This window comes from Ictalurus furcatus, chromosome 27 (assembly GCF_023375685.1).
Source record: "Ictalurus furcatus strain D&B chromosome 27, Billie_1.0, whole genome shotgun sequence".
In the NCBI taxonomy this organism is placed as follows: Eukaryota; Metazoa; Chordata; class Actinopteri; order Siluriformes; family Ictaluridae; genus Ictalurus; species Ictalurus furcatus.
Window position 1 is genome coordinate 2,432,115 of NC_071281.1, and position 15,216 is coordinate 2,447,330.

Below are 15,216 nucleotides of genomic sequence, written 5' to 3' on the forward strand. Positions count from 1 at the left end.
AACACCACTGAGATCTCAGAAGCAAGGGCTGCATCCTAAACCGCATAGCAGAGTCCTTGGTACATGATCTGTCGAGTCTGAAATAGGTGCTGAGGCAGAACTGTAGTGAGTGTCTTGGAGTACTGGAGTCATTTAGTCATCAAAAATATGCCAAAAAAAACCCCCAGCAGTGCTGATGATTAACACACACTGTCCACAGAAAAGATGAGCTTTAGCCTCCAAAGCCGACTTTACACTTCAGATTTTTGCACATTGTAAAGAATTTGTGGTCGTGAGTTGAGATCGCAATAACGTGGCACGCTAGTGCCGTTGCAACCAAAGATGGTCAACGAGAAAGTTCTGTCAGTTCTTTGCTTTGACTTTTGCAATCAGTTCTTCCATGTGTCTGTCTGAGATTCTTGTTAGTATGATATCTCAAGAACGACTGGTTGATTGTTTGTAGGATTTATATGGAATTATTACTGTAACCAGAAGGTGAACTGACTAGATGTTGGAATTGATCTAAACAGCATCAAGGTCACATGTCTGAAATAGTTTTTATTCAATAGTTTTCTTCACCTTGGAAATACAAATGACTAGCAAGAACGACTAGACTCGCTGTTGGGGTCAAGTCAAATCAACTTATTTCCATCCATTGGCATGGTTCGTGTAAGTTTGGATATCAACATCCCTCCATCTATCCATTTTCTGTGTTGCTTATCCTACACAGGGTCGGGGGGGTGCCTGGAGATTATCCCAAGAAACTCTGGGCATGAGGCGCGGGACACCCTGGATGGGGTGCCAACCCATCACAGGCCAAAATCACACACCCATTCAGACACTATGGAAAATTTAGATATGTCAATCAGCCTACTTGGACTGGGGGAGGAAACCGGAGTACCTGGAGGAAACCCCCGAAGCATGGGTAGAACATGCAAACTCCATGCACACAAGGCGGAGGTGGGATTCGAACCACCAACCCCGGAGGTGTGAGGCAAACATGCGAACCACTAAGTGCTCCCGTTTCGCCATCACCATTACCATATTTGTAACCGAGTCTGGCGTCGTCCGATTCCATCCTCTTACTGGTGGCTTTTAGACCAGCATCGTTGCAGTGCTTACATTCTGAGATTTTATACGAAATTTCTTGTCACACTGCCAGAACTTTGTCGTCAGTCATCTTTGGTTGCAATCGACCAATGGCAAGCTTGCCACGCTACACGTTCTGAGAACGCCCACATCAGCTCGCAGCCAAAGAATTCTTTGTGTGATTTTTGTCTGTAACTGCGAAATTGGGACAAAAGACCAGCTTAAGATTTCAAATTGTGGACGCTGCTACAACGCTCATCTAAAAGCAACCAATAGGATGACACCGGGGCAGCTACAGACACATTAAAGGTGATGCCTTAACATAAAGCAAGGGGGCGACCAAGGGGAAACTGTACATCATGTACATGTACATGGTGGATAAAAATAAAGTCTCTTTTAGCTTTTTTTGTCCTGTCACTCTCAGTATTTCCTCATCAACACTTCAGACAGAGTGCAGGTTTCTGTGGAAATGAAAGCTGGTATTAGCAGGACGCCCAGCTCTGTATTGAATTAGAGAGATATTACTGTCTGTGTGTGGGTGTGTGAGTTTACACTATGCAATATTTATGAGCCGAAACTGACAATCTCACCCAAACACTGCTCCCATGTGTAGTTTTTAAGGTATAATACGGGATTAGGACAAGAATGTGTATGAGTGTGTGTGTATGACACAACATCGCTATATTATATATCAAAGGAGTCTAGTAGTAAAAACTAACCAAAAAAAATTTTTTTTAAATAAATGACAGTACAACCAGGATCAACCAAAGAAAGAAGAAACAGTCACTAGCTAGTCTGCTACTAACTAGTTAGCTAGTAACTCAGTGTTTGCTAACCTAGCCTACTATTAACTACAGCTAGCAAGTCATTGTGTGCTAACCTAGCCTCCTATTATCATCTAAATGTTCACAGGTTTGTTTGCTTTTTTTAAATGTAACATTATTGTTTTGCTGAAAAAACTCTATATATCACAGAAATATCTTTGAATTTCTGATCCATAAGTATCAGTGCTTTATTGAGACCATTTCGCCGGATGAAGATAAGACAGAAGAATTTCAGTTTCTGCTGATTTTAACAAATATTTCCCTCAGTGTCAGTGTGAGACTAAGCTGAGCTACACTGCTAGATGAGCTCAGTCTAGCTGTAAGGGACAGGTGTATAAACAAGCAAAAGTCTGCGCCAAATAAATGTCAGGTTTTGTGCACTATATTGTTATATTGTACGAGTGTGATACAGATTAATATATACAGTACATACATTTCTGTTTGAGATAGAGGCCACATATAATGCTGTTACATGTCCAGATTGCATGATTTCCCCCGCTCCCTCTCTAGTGTTTGTATTTTTAAACTATGTTCAACGGTCCTGACCTCTAGGCAGACCTCCTAGCATAGCGGAACTGGCTTTACCCCGTAATCCTTTGCTTCTTCCATTTCTCTCCTCTCTTGTTTACTCTCCTGCTTTCTCGAACTCTCTTTGCCTCAGCTCGTGCAAGTGTGCCAACAATCCCTGCACCACTCTGCTGGCAGCTTGGAACAGGATGTAGATTTTTGGTCAAGTACAAAACGAACTGAAATTGCTGAGTGGAATTCAGCCTACAGCCATGTGTGTGCGTGTTTGTGTTTACATCTCCCGAGGGAGCACATGTTTGGACCCAGACCATACACTGGCTGATAAAACCAAGCAAATAAACTCACAAATCTCTCACTGTCTCACACACACACACACACACAAACACCTTTCTTTGTTTTGTAAAACTAAAAGTATAAAAAATAAAAATTAAATTTTTCCATCAAAAACATTTATTTTGGCAAGCTATCTCTCTCTCTCTCTCTCTGTCTCTCTCTCTCTCTCTATTTCATTTTCAAGTCAGCAATAAAGGCTACTGCGTTTTGTTCCTCTAAATGCTATACCACAGCATTTTGCCAACAGTTACTGTACACATTTTACATTTTGATATAATAATGACCAAGGCTACAAAACACAAACGTAAAAGCAGAGATTGCTAGCTAGCAGCGAGTATATTATTGACAAAGGATGTTACATTCCGTTTCCATGAAAATCTAACCTGTGTTTAGGAATTGTTCACAAACACACACTGCCTTCTGCAGAGTGCCTGCTCTCAACTTAATACCTGATGGCAAAAAAAAGAGCAGAATACAAAATGATTTGGATAGAAATAACATACCGACCCTATTAAAAGTAATACTAGTAGGAGTAGAATCAATATGTAAAAACTATTAATAAAAATATACAGCCAAGAAACTAATCAAATATTGATATTAAACCAATTTTAGAATATATGTTTTTATTATTAGATTTATTATCTTGGTTAAAATTGAGAAAGCATGAGTCAGTACATCATGTTTTTGCTGACTGTCCTATTATCCCCTCCACCTTTTATATTTTCATTGTAAAGAAATTAAAAGCTAATTTTAATTGAAAGTTATGTTATGTAGTAATGCTAGTTCCCCACATTACAATGCTGATATTGAGCACACTAGGACTATGAGGATTTTTAATGGGTAAATATTATATTTATTATGCAAATTATTCAGAATAAGCACCTTTAGACTGGTGAATAAGAACAGCCTAAAACTGTGGATGTCTTATAATTAAAAAATGTATGTCGATTGTATCTTTGTCTGACATATTTAGTGTATCGTTACGTGAAACTAGTCGTGTTTTTGTCTTTTGACTCGTGTTGCATTTAACATAAGATTCTGACATTTTATATGATGTGACGTTGTTTACGAGTGCATGGTGCAAAACCAAATCAGACAACCGAGCCAGAACTCATTGGTTTAAAACTTAAGGAGTTAGTCAGAATGCCAATTATTCCAATTAACCACCAATTAGGCAGTCACAGCAGAATAAAACAATTAGGGTTCCAGATCCATTTTGACAGGTGACCTTTAGAAAAGCGTGGTTTATTTTATCTTAATAGCACGGAAAATGACATGAAAGAGGAGTTTGAGCAAAGAAAGTGAATGAATATTTCAATGACCACAGTATCATTCGGTATTTAGTCATTTCCAATGTAAACAGAAACTCAAAAGACTGCTTAAAATGCTTGTTTTGACTTTTCACCATGAGTGCCGCCATGTTGAAGTGACGTCATGGAATCGCGACGGACTTTCCTTGTAGGTGTTGGAGAGCCGTTCAAACTTCTCTTTCCCACCTGGTGATGAATGCAGCATCAACATATCACAGTGCAGTGATGGCAGAAGGAGTAAATGGTGGATTATGGATTTGTTGATTGACAAAAGGAAAGAGTTAGGAGTGGACCCTCACTGGCACTGTTTGCATTGACTGATGGGTGAGTTTCACTGGTATGTTTACATTCTTGTACAGCATTGCAGGTATTTTGGTGTTTGGTTTGCTTATCAAGTCTGATCAAGTTTTAACTAGCCTCATGTAGTAGTAGTACCTTAATCATCACTTGAGATTGTCAATCATTATCCTGACTGTTGTTTCTCTTTAGACTATTTGCCATCTCAATTCAGTATGTCTTTGGAAAAGCTTTTACAAACTTTCTGCACAAAATTCCAAATTAAGTAAAACATTTGTGATTCAGACTAAAACAGTTTTTGTTTTGTTTTGTTTTTTAAATTAATTTTATTGGCAGTTAATTATATACTCAGCAAAAAAAGAAACAAGACTGTTTGGGGGTTTTTTTCAGGAGACTGTGTATTTTAAAGAGAATTTTCTCAACTCCAAATAAGCTTTACAGGACTTTATCGGAAATGGTTTAAACGATGTTTTTCATGCTTGTTGAATGAACCATAAACAATTATCACACATGCACCTGTGGAGCAGTCCTTAAGACACGGACATTTTACATGCAGGAGGCGATTAAGGTCACAGTTACAATAATGTAGGACACTAAAGAGACCTGTCTACTGACAGAAGAAAGATGCCTAGGGTTCCTGCTCACCTGCGTGAACATGCCATAGTCCTGCTGCAGGGAGGTATGAGGACTGCAGATGTGTCCAGAGCAATAAACTGCAATGTCTGTAATGTAAGACGCCTAAGACGGTGCTACAGGGAGACAGGAAGGACATCTGATCATCCTTGCAGTGGAAAATTACATGTAACCATACGTGATCGAGAACTTTCAAATGCCTTAGTGGAAGAGTGGAGGAACATCTCGCAGCACGAACTGACCAATCTGGTGCAGTCCATGAGGATGAGATGCACTGTAGTACTTTAAGCAGCTGGAGGACACCACATACTGACTGTTACTTCTGATATTGACCTCCACTTTGTTCAGGGACTCATTATTCCATTTCTGTTCCTCAAACGTCTGTGAAACTTGTTCAGTTTATGTCTCAGTTGTGGAATCTTTTTATGTTAATACAAATATTTACACATTACATTTGCATATATTCATTTAGCAGATGCTTTTATCCAAAGCGACTTACAAATGAGGAAATACAAGCAAAGCGATTATATCGAGTGGAGGACAATACAAGTAGTGCTACTGTACACGATTTATAATTGATTTCTAGCGAAGCAAAGTGCACAGAGTAGGGGTGTAAGAGCCAGAGTAATTGTTTTTTAAATAATGTGGGGGTTTTGGCATTTTAGGAGTTAGTTAAATGCTCGTGGAAGAGGTGGGTTTTAGCTGGGTTTTTTTTTGTTTTTTAATAGTGACCGGTAGTTTGAAATAAATATAAATATATATAAATATATATATATAAAAAAATATATATATATATATATATATATATATATATATATATATAAAATATATTTATTTATTTAATAACACATTGGAAGCATTTTTTAAGTGATTTCAAGTATAAGGTTTTATCCTTTTATACAAATTTTACAGCAAAAGTATACAAATAGAAAGAATTTTGAGGAGTTATTGGAGTTTTTGTTGTTGTTAAATGATTTATGTAAGAAATGGTTCAATTAGAGCCATAGCGCTTTCTGTTCTTGAACCTTTCACCAACCGAACATCCATTATTTAAAAGAGCTTTCTTGTTTTTGACTTTTTGTGGTTTGGATTAAACTCCTTCAATTCAAGGGACCAGTCAAACCGGCTCTAACTCTGAGAACGCAATAGTAAATATGCTAACTGTTGATTTGATAATTGTCAGTTGTGATTTCTACTACTGTAATTTAAAAAAAAAAAAAAAAGGTGGTGGGGGGGTCCTCACACACACACCATGGGTGTGCTTCACAGACCCCCGTGTGTCCCTGGATACTACTTTGATAACAGGTTGCTGAAGTCATCATTTGATTTAAAGGCTGGAAGTGTTTTTTAATTTCTTAATTTTTTTATTCTTTAAAAAAATAAATAAATCTTGATCTATATGCATTTGCAGGATTTAACCTGTCGGAGTACTTTAGGCCGGTATTAATGGGAAGATGTTGGGTTGTGTAAACACAGCTGGTTGCCAATATTTTATTGCTCTTTTGTGCATGCGTTGGGGACAAAGTCCTAGTTTCACCCCGAATGCAATACCGGAGGCCCCCAAATTTCAAACCCATTAACTGGAAGTTATTTTACGATTGAATTTAAATGATTTTGATCCAGAATTTTTTTTTTTTTTGTCAAATCTCTCGTAGTACATAAACCTGCTTCGTTATCTTCATTATATTATGCAATGGCTTCCCAAACCTTTTGCATCCAGGGTAAAAATATATTGAGCATAATCAATTTTATCAAACATCATGTTTATCATATTAATATTCTTTTGTTGACCTTTGCAACTATTAGAGCTTTTTATTCCTGAAGCAGTTGATTTAAGTCTTACATTTCTACTAGCTACGTTTCTTTGTGACCATGTGTTGTGATGCAAAATTGTATCTTATTAATGAACATGTCATACATTTGATCCATTTATGGTTACGTTTAATGTTCTGTAATGTCCACGAAGAGACTTTTGTTTACACAGAGAGAGAGAGAGAGAGAGAGAGAGTGACCCACACTCTTTATTGTGCTTGATGTCCTGGTCTCTCTGCTGTCTGTCTGCCGCAGCCTCGATCTGTGTCTCCTGCTCGACTCTACCTGGTATTAATAGCGCTTGATTGATATGTAATGACATAACCACCTGGCCCACACTAAAGACGGAACTAACACTTTCACACGCTCTCTCTCACACATATACACATGCTTTTTGCTCTCACTCATAAATACTCCCGTTCACACAGTCACCCCCCACCCCAAGCACACAATAAACACACACTTTCCCACGCAGCTAAACTGAGCCACATCCATATCGAGCATCCTGCTGACAGTTCCTCACCGCTCGTCTACCTTTTTGCCTTTACTGTCATTTACAATGGATATAAAAAGTCTACACACCCCTGATAAAATGGCAGTCAAAAAAATGACACTTGGATAAATAATGTCAGAACTTTTCCCGTCTTTAATGTGAAATTGCAAAGTATACAAATAAAGTGGGAAATGATCAGAAAATTTTCAAGGAAAAAAAGATTAAAATACCCTAGTTGCATAAGTATGCACACCCCTAAACTAATACATTGTTGAAGCACTTTTTGATTTTATTACACCACTCAGTCTTTTTGGGAAAGAGTCTATCAGTGTGGCACGTCGTGACCTAGCAATATTTTTCCACTCTTTCTTATTAAAACATTCTAGAGTGGTCAAATTGTAAATACATCTCCTGTGCACAGCCCGCTTCAGATCACCCCACTGATTTTTAGCTGGATTCAGGTCTGGGCTCTGGCTAAGTCTTTTGATTAAGCTATTGCTTTGTTGATTTGGATGTTCAGTATGCACTGACTCATTGTCATGATGAAAGCCGAAATTCCTTTTCATCTTCGGCTTATTAGCGGACAGATGAAGAGGATGCTGTCATGTGCGAGAGTCCATGGAGGCGGATGCGTGTGCAGAACTTCTTTATTTAAAAACGCAGGACACAGGGAAACGGACACGATGAACCAGAAACACCAGGGAAACCGAAACTAAGCCATACTATATAAACAAGGCTAGAAAATACTTAAACTATCAAAAGGACTATGCATACTACAAATGGAAATAAAAACAAAAAAAACAAACACACAATGTAATATAACCTGAACGTAATCCTCCAGCAACAAAGGAGAGAAAACGGGGTATAAACACAGGATAGAGATTTTAAGTGCGTGTATTTATCCCTATTGAGCGAGCCGGTGGTGAGGAAAAACTCCCTAAGATGATATGAGGAAGAAACCTTGAGAGGAATCAGACTCCGAAGGGAACCCGTCCTCATCTGGGTAACAACGGATAGTGTGAAAGTAAAAGAAAGTTCATTATGGTTTTTACATGACGTCTGTTTTGTTGAACTAGTCCACTGTTCACTAAAGGAGACCTGAGTACAAAATTGTATGTGGTAATTGTAGTCCTAATGCCATCGAAGCAACCGTAGTCCCAGCAAACACAGCGAGAATGTCCTTATCTAATTGAGGTCCAAAACCATTTCCATGGTACTTCAAGCGGCACCATCCTCAGCCAATTCCAGGCTGCACCGCTTGGGGTCGTCCTCAGTGGCAGAATTTATCCTCCTGTTGATGAGAGCTCCATCTAGAGGTAGGGCATCAGGATGGATCAGGTAAGTCGGGAGGGCAGAAAGGGTCAGAATCACTAGCATCTCCATAAAATCATGTGTGGCTCGACAGAAGGAGAGCGGGAGAAGGAGGTAAAGAGAACAGGAACTAACTTTTTTTTTTCTTTTTTTTTTTCTTCCACCATAACTATAAATGGATAAGTACAATGTGTAAAACAACAAAACTAAGAATCATAATGCTGTGATGTAAGAGAATAAAGTACTCTGGGACATGCTGTAATAGGACAGTAATCAGTTTGTTTGTTTTTTTGACCACCGGATTGCTATTGGGGAAACTTCTGGTCATGGACCGTTCATAAGGAGTAACATTGTTGTGTTTAAAGACCCCTGCAATGCTGCCGGACCTAATACTCTAGTACTAGACACCACACACCTACACAAACCGATATAGGATTTAACTTGTATAATATCTATACTCTAATATCACATGCTTTTGTTGTACTGGATAATGTGCTGTGCTGCTGTGGAAACATTTCTTCAGAACTGTGTGTGTGTGTGTGTGTGTGTTAACAGGACTGTAGCGACGTATCAGGGAACAGCTGTGATTGTTTACACTGCTTGAGAGCGTGTGAGAATCACAGTACTACTGCAGACTCTGTGTGTGTGTACACTGTCTGTGAGTGGTGAGAATACTTACAGTACTGATGCAGATTGCAGAACTGTGTGTGTTTGTGTGTAACCTTGAGTTTCAAGCGTTCCCACAGTACATGGACACACTGCTTACTTTGTGAAGCTGAAGAGTTGTTTACCAGATCACTTGCCACTCCAGCACTAATCTAACATCCAATTAAAAGACTCTGATAAAGTGTACACTGTGTGTGTGCGTGTATTAAAAACAAAATGCATGTCCCAGCTTGCTAGCAAACAAACAAGTCGAATAGAGGTATATCTTAGATTTTGCTGTTGATGCAATACTTATTGACGTTGGAATATTGTGATCTCTTGTTGCATAAACAAGTTAGTCCAGAATGTAACAGCATTACTAGAAGTAGATTGTTAACCATATCTTTTCCACACTGCATTGGCTCCCAGTACCATGACCACTGAATGTTCTTGCCCCACATTACTTGAGTGAACGTTTGGTCTATTATTATAAGCCACACGTGCTTCGATCAAAAGGTGCAGGATCTTGATTAGTACCAAGAATAATCACCACTACAGCAGGGGACAGAGCTTCTCTCTCGCGCTCTCTCTCTATGTGAGAGACCGACAGTGCACATGGAGTTCTCTGACGTCAAGTTGGTCAAACTCTTCGTTTTCCCCACAGAGGTCTGTAACCGGGCAATGTGAGAGATTTTCTATTGATCTGTGTATGCAGCTTTTGTTTTAATGCAGTTATGGTCTCAAAATATGGTCAAAATATGCCCCCCCCCCCCCCCCGGCCCCAAAAAAAACAACAGTTTTGATATTTTAATATCCATTACAAATATTGCATTTTAAGAAAACTGTGGACAGAAGGATTAGTCATTTTATGAAAAAATAAATAAATGCTTTCTTACCAAGCTTCAACCCAGCTGAAAAATAAGCTACATATTGCACATGCGTGTGTGTGCTATTTTCTTTTGAAGTATGGTGTTGAAACAGCAACTGTTTGCAGCTGGGACATATTTAACAGTCATTTCATTGATCAGACCTTTTAAGAGCCTCCAGATGTGGCCACTATTCTGCTGTTTAGCCTACTATATTCTTGGCTGTTTTTATAATATGAATGGTTTAATAACTCTTTTTATGGGATAACATCAAATATTGTGTGGAACCTGTGAAGTCCTAACAAGTTTGGATTGCACAGCATTTCTGTGTTTTATTTTCCAAACCAGTAGACGTATGCAATACCTACCGTGGAGTACATTTTTAAGGGGTCTTGACACTTTTGTATATATTCGATTACAGACTTGGTGAGCATTATTATTTGTCTTTGAATGTGTGGAACATTTTGTTTTGTTGGTTTTTTGCATGATGGTGAGCTGGTAGGAATAAGTTTCCCTTCCCTGTAGATCTGATAATAAACCCAACAGGTAATGCGCATGCATACATATGCATGTGCGCACACACATCCATCCAAAGAAGTAGGTTCTGGTTTTGTCTGTGTACCAGGAAACACTTCATGTCTTTATTGTTAAGTCGTGCAGCTTGTGGCAGAAGCGTAATGTTCCTTCGTCCTGCTCATTACACCCAGAACCTTCAGCGTTAACAGAGAAACAAATGTAGGTTTAAGCTGACCCCTGGTGGATGATCCTCACTTGCCCTGAAGTTTTATTTAATTGTCACTACCTTCTTCAGTGAAGTTGAGCTAACTAGTTAACAGCTTAGCCACTTTTTACATGACATGGCAGACACTATTAATTTTGCCAAACGTGATTATGGAGAATGCTCTTGTTTATGCCGAGAGACTGAGAATTAAACAGGAGGTCAGACCGACAAATGAAACAGAACATGCACATATGTACACTGAATAATAATAACACATTGATTCGTTTTACTACTCTATTTTATTCCATTTTAGAGACATTTTATCATTCCTATATCTTACAAATGTTATAATACTTTTATTTAATACATTTTTTTATATATATAGACTCTCAATATGATCATTTACGCATTCTGACCTAATAGCTAACTCTCCCCATTACACAACAGATACCAACCAAGGGAGGCTAAAGGCCAGCGTATGCCTCTTCAGCGTACAGATGTCCACGATTGGCTAGTGCCACTCTGATTGACAGATGAGGGAGTAACACCGTCCCGGCCAGCTTGAGAGCACAGCCTGAATTACCCTCTTGGACTCCCATCCATGGTAGGCTGTGGCATTGCCAAGATTTGAACTTGTGATCACCCGACAATAGGTCAAGCACTTTTGTGTTGTGCCACACCTACAAACATTGTGTTACACAGCCAAGTACTAGCACATATGAAATGGTTACGTTGATGGGGTCAGGGATACTTGTACTGGTAGTGTCCGATGTCAGTGGACCCTAGAAGCCAATTAACCTCATACCTTTTTATATACATTCATGATTTAAAAAAAAAAAAAAAAAAGTTCTGTTTGTAAGCTTATTAAATTACATTAAAAATGGTGATTAAGAATATTAACAGCATTACTATTTGACATTCCCTTTTCATGGTATACCATGGTATTTCATGGTATCCATTTACCAACCCACCCGAAGACCCAAGATGTGGACCAGGCATATATTCTCCTCAGTCACATTTTGGATATCTATAATCCCTGTTGTAAGGCAGTTAATATAATATCTTATCGTTGATGTGTAGTTTTCATTTGCTTGCGCCAAATACATTGCTGTTGTTATTTTGATTTATCCGGTCGACAGTCAAAGACAGATAACAGTCAGTAAGCATATGATGGGTTACTTGGTAACAATTGATCAGTACAACCATTTATTTCAATCTTTAAAGTGCACCCCAAATGCTTTAATACTTCAATCCATATTTAAAAAATAACAGAATTGCAAAGAACAAACACACCCCATCAGTGGTGGAAAAGATACAAAAGTAACTGGGAATTTATGTATAATATAGTTAACATAATCAGAACGTACTTGGTTCTCTTCATGGCAGGTTTTGGGATTATCATGTTTTTGTTCTGCCCTGTCTAATTGTATTATCGGTATTCTAGGAGACTAGAGAGATCTGACATTTCGGAGCGTGATTTGGACCAATGAACTGAAGTATGCAGTATAAAATATTAAAGTAAGCCATAGTCTTAGTTGCAAACACTGGCAATGGATGTCTGTGGAAACTATGCTGTTATGTTTCCTAAGGTTTTCCCTTTTTGTTTTCAATGTATCTTGACTTTGTCTTTAAACCTGTTAAGCTTGTTTAAGCAATAAGCCCTTAATTAAAGGGTAAACAGGCGGGGCCCGGTTTGTGAATATCTGTCCATAAGGAAACCAGCTGAGCAGGAGTGTATATAATCACAGCAATGAGGCTGGAATAGTAGCACCTGTCGTACAGTAGAGGTGGGATGAACACAAACTGATCAGGGTTTGGAGGATTCATGGGAGTAATACGGAGCCATTCAAGGCATAAGCCAATATACAGATCATCTTTTATAATAGGCTTAATTTCCTTTGATGCGGTCAGAATCTTTGCTGGTAGGTCCTTAGACATTATGTAGCACTTTCCCAAAGGGTATGCTGGATGTACTGACTTGGAATACACCTCAGGAGGGATGTAAAGCCTGCTCGCTGGGTTTCTTATTGCAGAATTGTTCTGCCGCACCTGGCCAACGAGGTAGTTCCTCTGAGGAGTGTGGGGGCTAAGCAACATACTTATCAGACCTCTGACATTAAACAGAATGTCAGGGTCCACTTTCGCAGCATAATATGCCTGGGGACAGCGATCTCTCAGCCATTCGAACATGACCATGGTTTTAACAGTCGCATTCCTTATGGAATCTATGAAGTTGCTCTGAAGCAGGTCCCGGTGCCGCACGTTCTCCTGGTGTATACGTGCCTGTTGCATTTCTGCATTTTTCCCACTCGGTAAGCCCAGCAGGAACAGGACCACAACATGTTTTTCTTGAACCAGCTTCTCGTACCCCCATGTATTCCTTATGGCGTTCCGTTCCAGCACATCATTGGGGGCCACTGGAACGATGATCACCAAAAAAGGGTTGTGATGGCACTTGTCTGGTTGGTCCAGGATGAACTGGTATTTATTGGGATAAGCCACGTGGTATAATTGTGGATCTGGATGCTTTTCTTTCTTAAGCTCTTGCGTATCACATTGCCGAGTCCTGAAGATCATGTAAAGTAACAAAGTGATGGCAGCCATCAAAATGGTAAATGCACGTGGGGCACTAGACACCGGCCTGAATGTGAAACGCCACCACTTCGGCTTACTGTAAGGGAGGTAGAGATGAGATATATCATTATGGCATGATAGTTTCTGTCTGGTGACAGACAAATAAACAACACAGCCTTGTGCTATGTAAGAATACAGCAGAACTGCTAATCTATTGTAGTGAAATGCTACCTTTCAGTCCACTGAAGTAGACATAACATACTGAGTATTGTTCATATTGTTATTCATTCTTTTAATAGATAAAAAAAAAAAATTGCTTTAGGAGTGTTCAGTTAAGCTCTCAAAGACAAAAGTTAGTAGAACGATGCTGAACGTAACTTCCATATCCTGTCCAGCATAGGAACACTGTAGTAGACCCACCAGCTTACCTCATCTTTGTCATTCTTTGTGCAGTGTCCCTTTACAGCACCTGTCTTTGCTTCACCGCAAACCTCAACAGCCTTGGTCCTTGTCAGTCCAGGATGTTTAATGTTCTCCAGCCTAGCTGCACTGCTTATTCACAGTGTTTCGCTACCTACCGTGTCAAGGTAAACCAGATTTGTGAATATCTAAAATAGATAATAGTAATTATGTCCATCACGTCACTGACACACCTGCATTTCAGCAGTGTTTGAAAAGTGTTTCAAAAGTAATTTCCTGGCCCCACAGTGAGGCGCGAAGAAACCAGTTGTGAATTTTAACGGCTGCAGAGTATATCAGTATCTGGTATCTTGAGTGTGATGTGATGCTTTTGCAAGAAAGCCAACATTTGAGATAATCAGAGTTGATTTGGGATGTTACAGTCAGATGTATAAAACAAACCAGACACAGTTTCTCAGTCCTAGTCGGGCGCAAAAATTCAGGCGAACCAGTTTAGTGAGTTGTGGTAACTAATCTAGCGTAATTGCTGTAATTTGGGGACGGGCATGGCAGTGGCAGGTGCAGTGGATGTGGGTGCAGCAATAATCACCACCATCAGGTAGGCTTGTTCAGTTGAGTCTTTAATACCTGTCATTATTATTATTATTATTATTATTATTATCATTTCCTCATTTTTGTGGGGAGGTGACCAATATGAGGTTATTAAGCAAGCATAATATGCTTAATGGTACCTGAAACAAGTATTTGTACGCAATTTTAACCCGATAGTTCACCCTATTCAGTTCCTTAGGAAGCTTTATCCAGCACACAGATGTTCATGAAGACGTTAAATCCTACACAGATTTTGAATGACCAGGCATAGGTGTCATTTACCCAGTTGCACCTTTTGTTCCCACACAGAGACCCATCCAAGCGATTTCTAAAGGGTTCACAGGTAGTCACCTGCTTAAATTCAGATTTGTAAGGTGGGCAGGAATGGCAGAAAAGCAAACAACCAAGTTATGGATGTTGAATAGCTGTGGAGAGAACCCAGCCATGTTTTGGTGAAATATTTTGACCTCTCAACCATAAACAGGCAACCCCCCCAAAAAACAGACCACCACACATTTTATTCAATATATTATACAGAAATGGACTGGTGTTTTATCTATAATGTATTTCCTGATCTTACTGAAATTTTATATGTGACAATATCAATACATAAGTGTTGCTGAGCTATGCCCTCACTTCCTGTTACGTGACTTAAAAGTCAAATTTGTTTGCAGGTTATGGATCAGAGAAACTGGTCTGATGATGATTTACATTATCAACTCTCGGCACGTTCGTTGGAGTCGAGAGAGAGAGAAGACTCATGATTGCATGTTGCGTAGTTCAAAACATA

At 39.1% G+C, this 15,216-nt stretch overlaps 1 protein-coding gene across 1 annotated transcript; it reads right to left on the reverse strand.

Moving 5' to 3' along the window:
• Nucleotides 1-10,524: 10,524 nt before the first annotated feature.
• On the reverse strand, nucleotides 10,525-14,514 carry LOC128603104 (beta-1,3-galactosyltransferase 2-like). Its single transcript, XM_053617322.1, has 2 exons — nucleotides 13,844-14,514; nucleotides 10,525-13,512 (listed from the first exon to the last, which is right to left on the reverse strand). The coding sequence occupies exons 1-2, from the start codon at nucleotides 13,855-13,857 to the stop codon at nucleotides 12,504-12,506; spliced, it is 1,023 nt and encodes a 340-aa protein (XP_053473297.1). The 5' UTR covers nucleotides 13,858-14,514; the 3' UTR covers nucleotides 10,525-12,503.
• Between the last annotated feature and the right edge of the window lie 702 nt (nucleotides 14,515-15,216).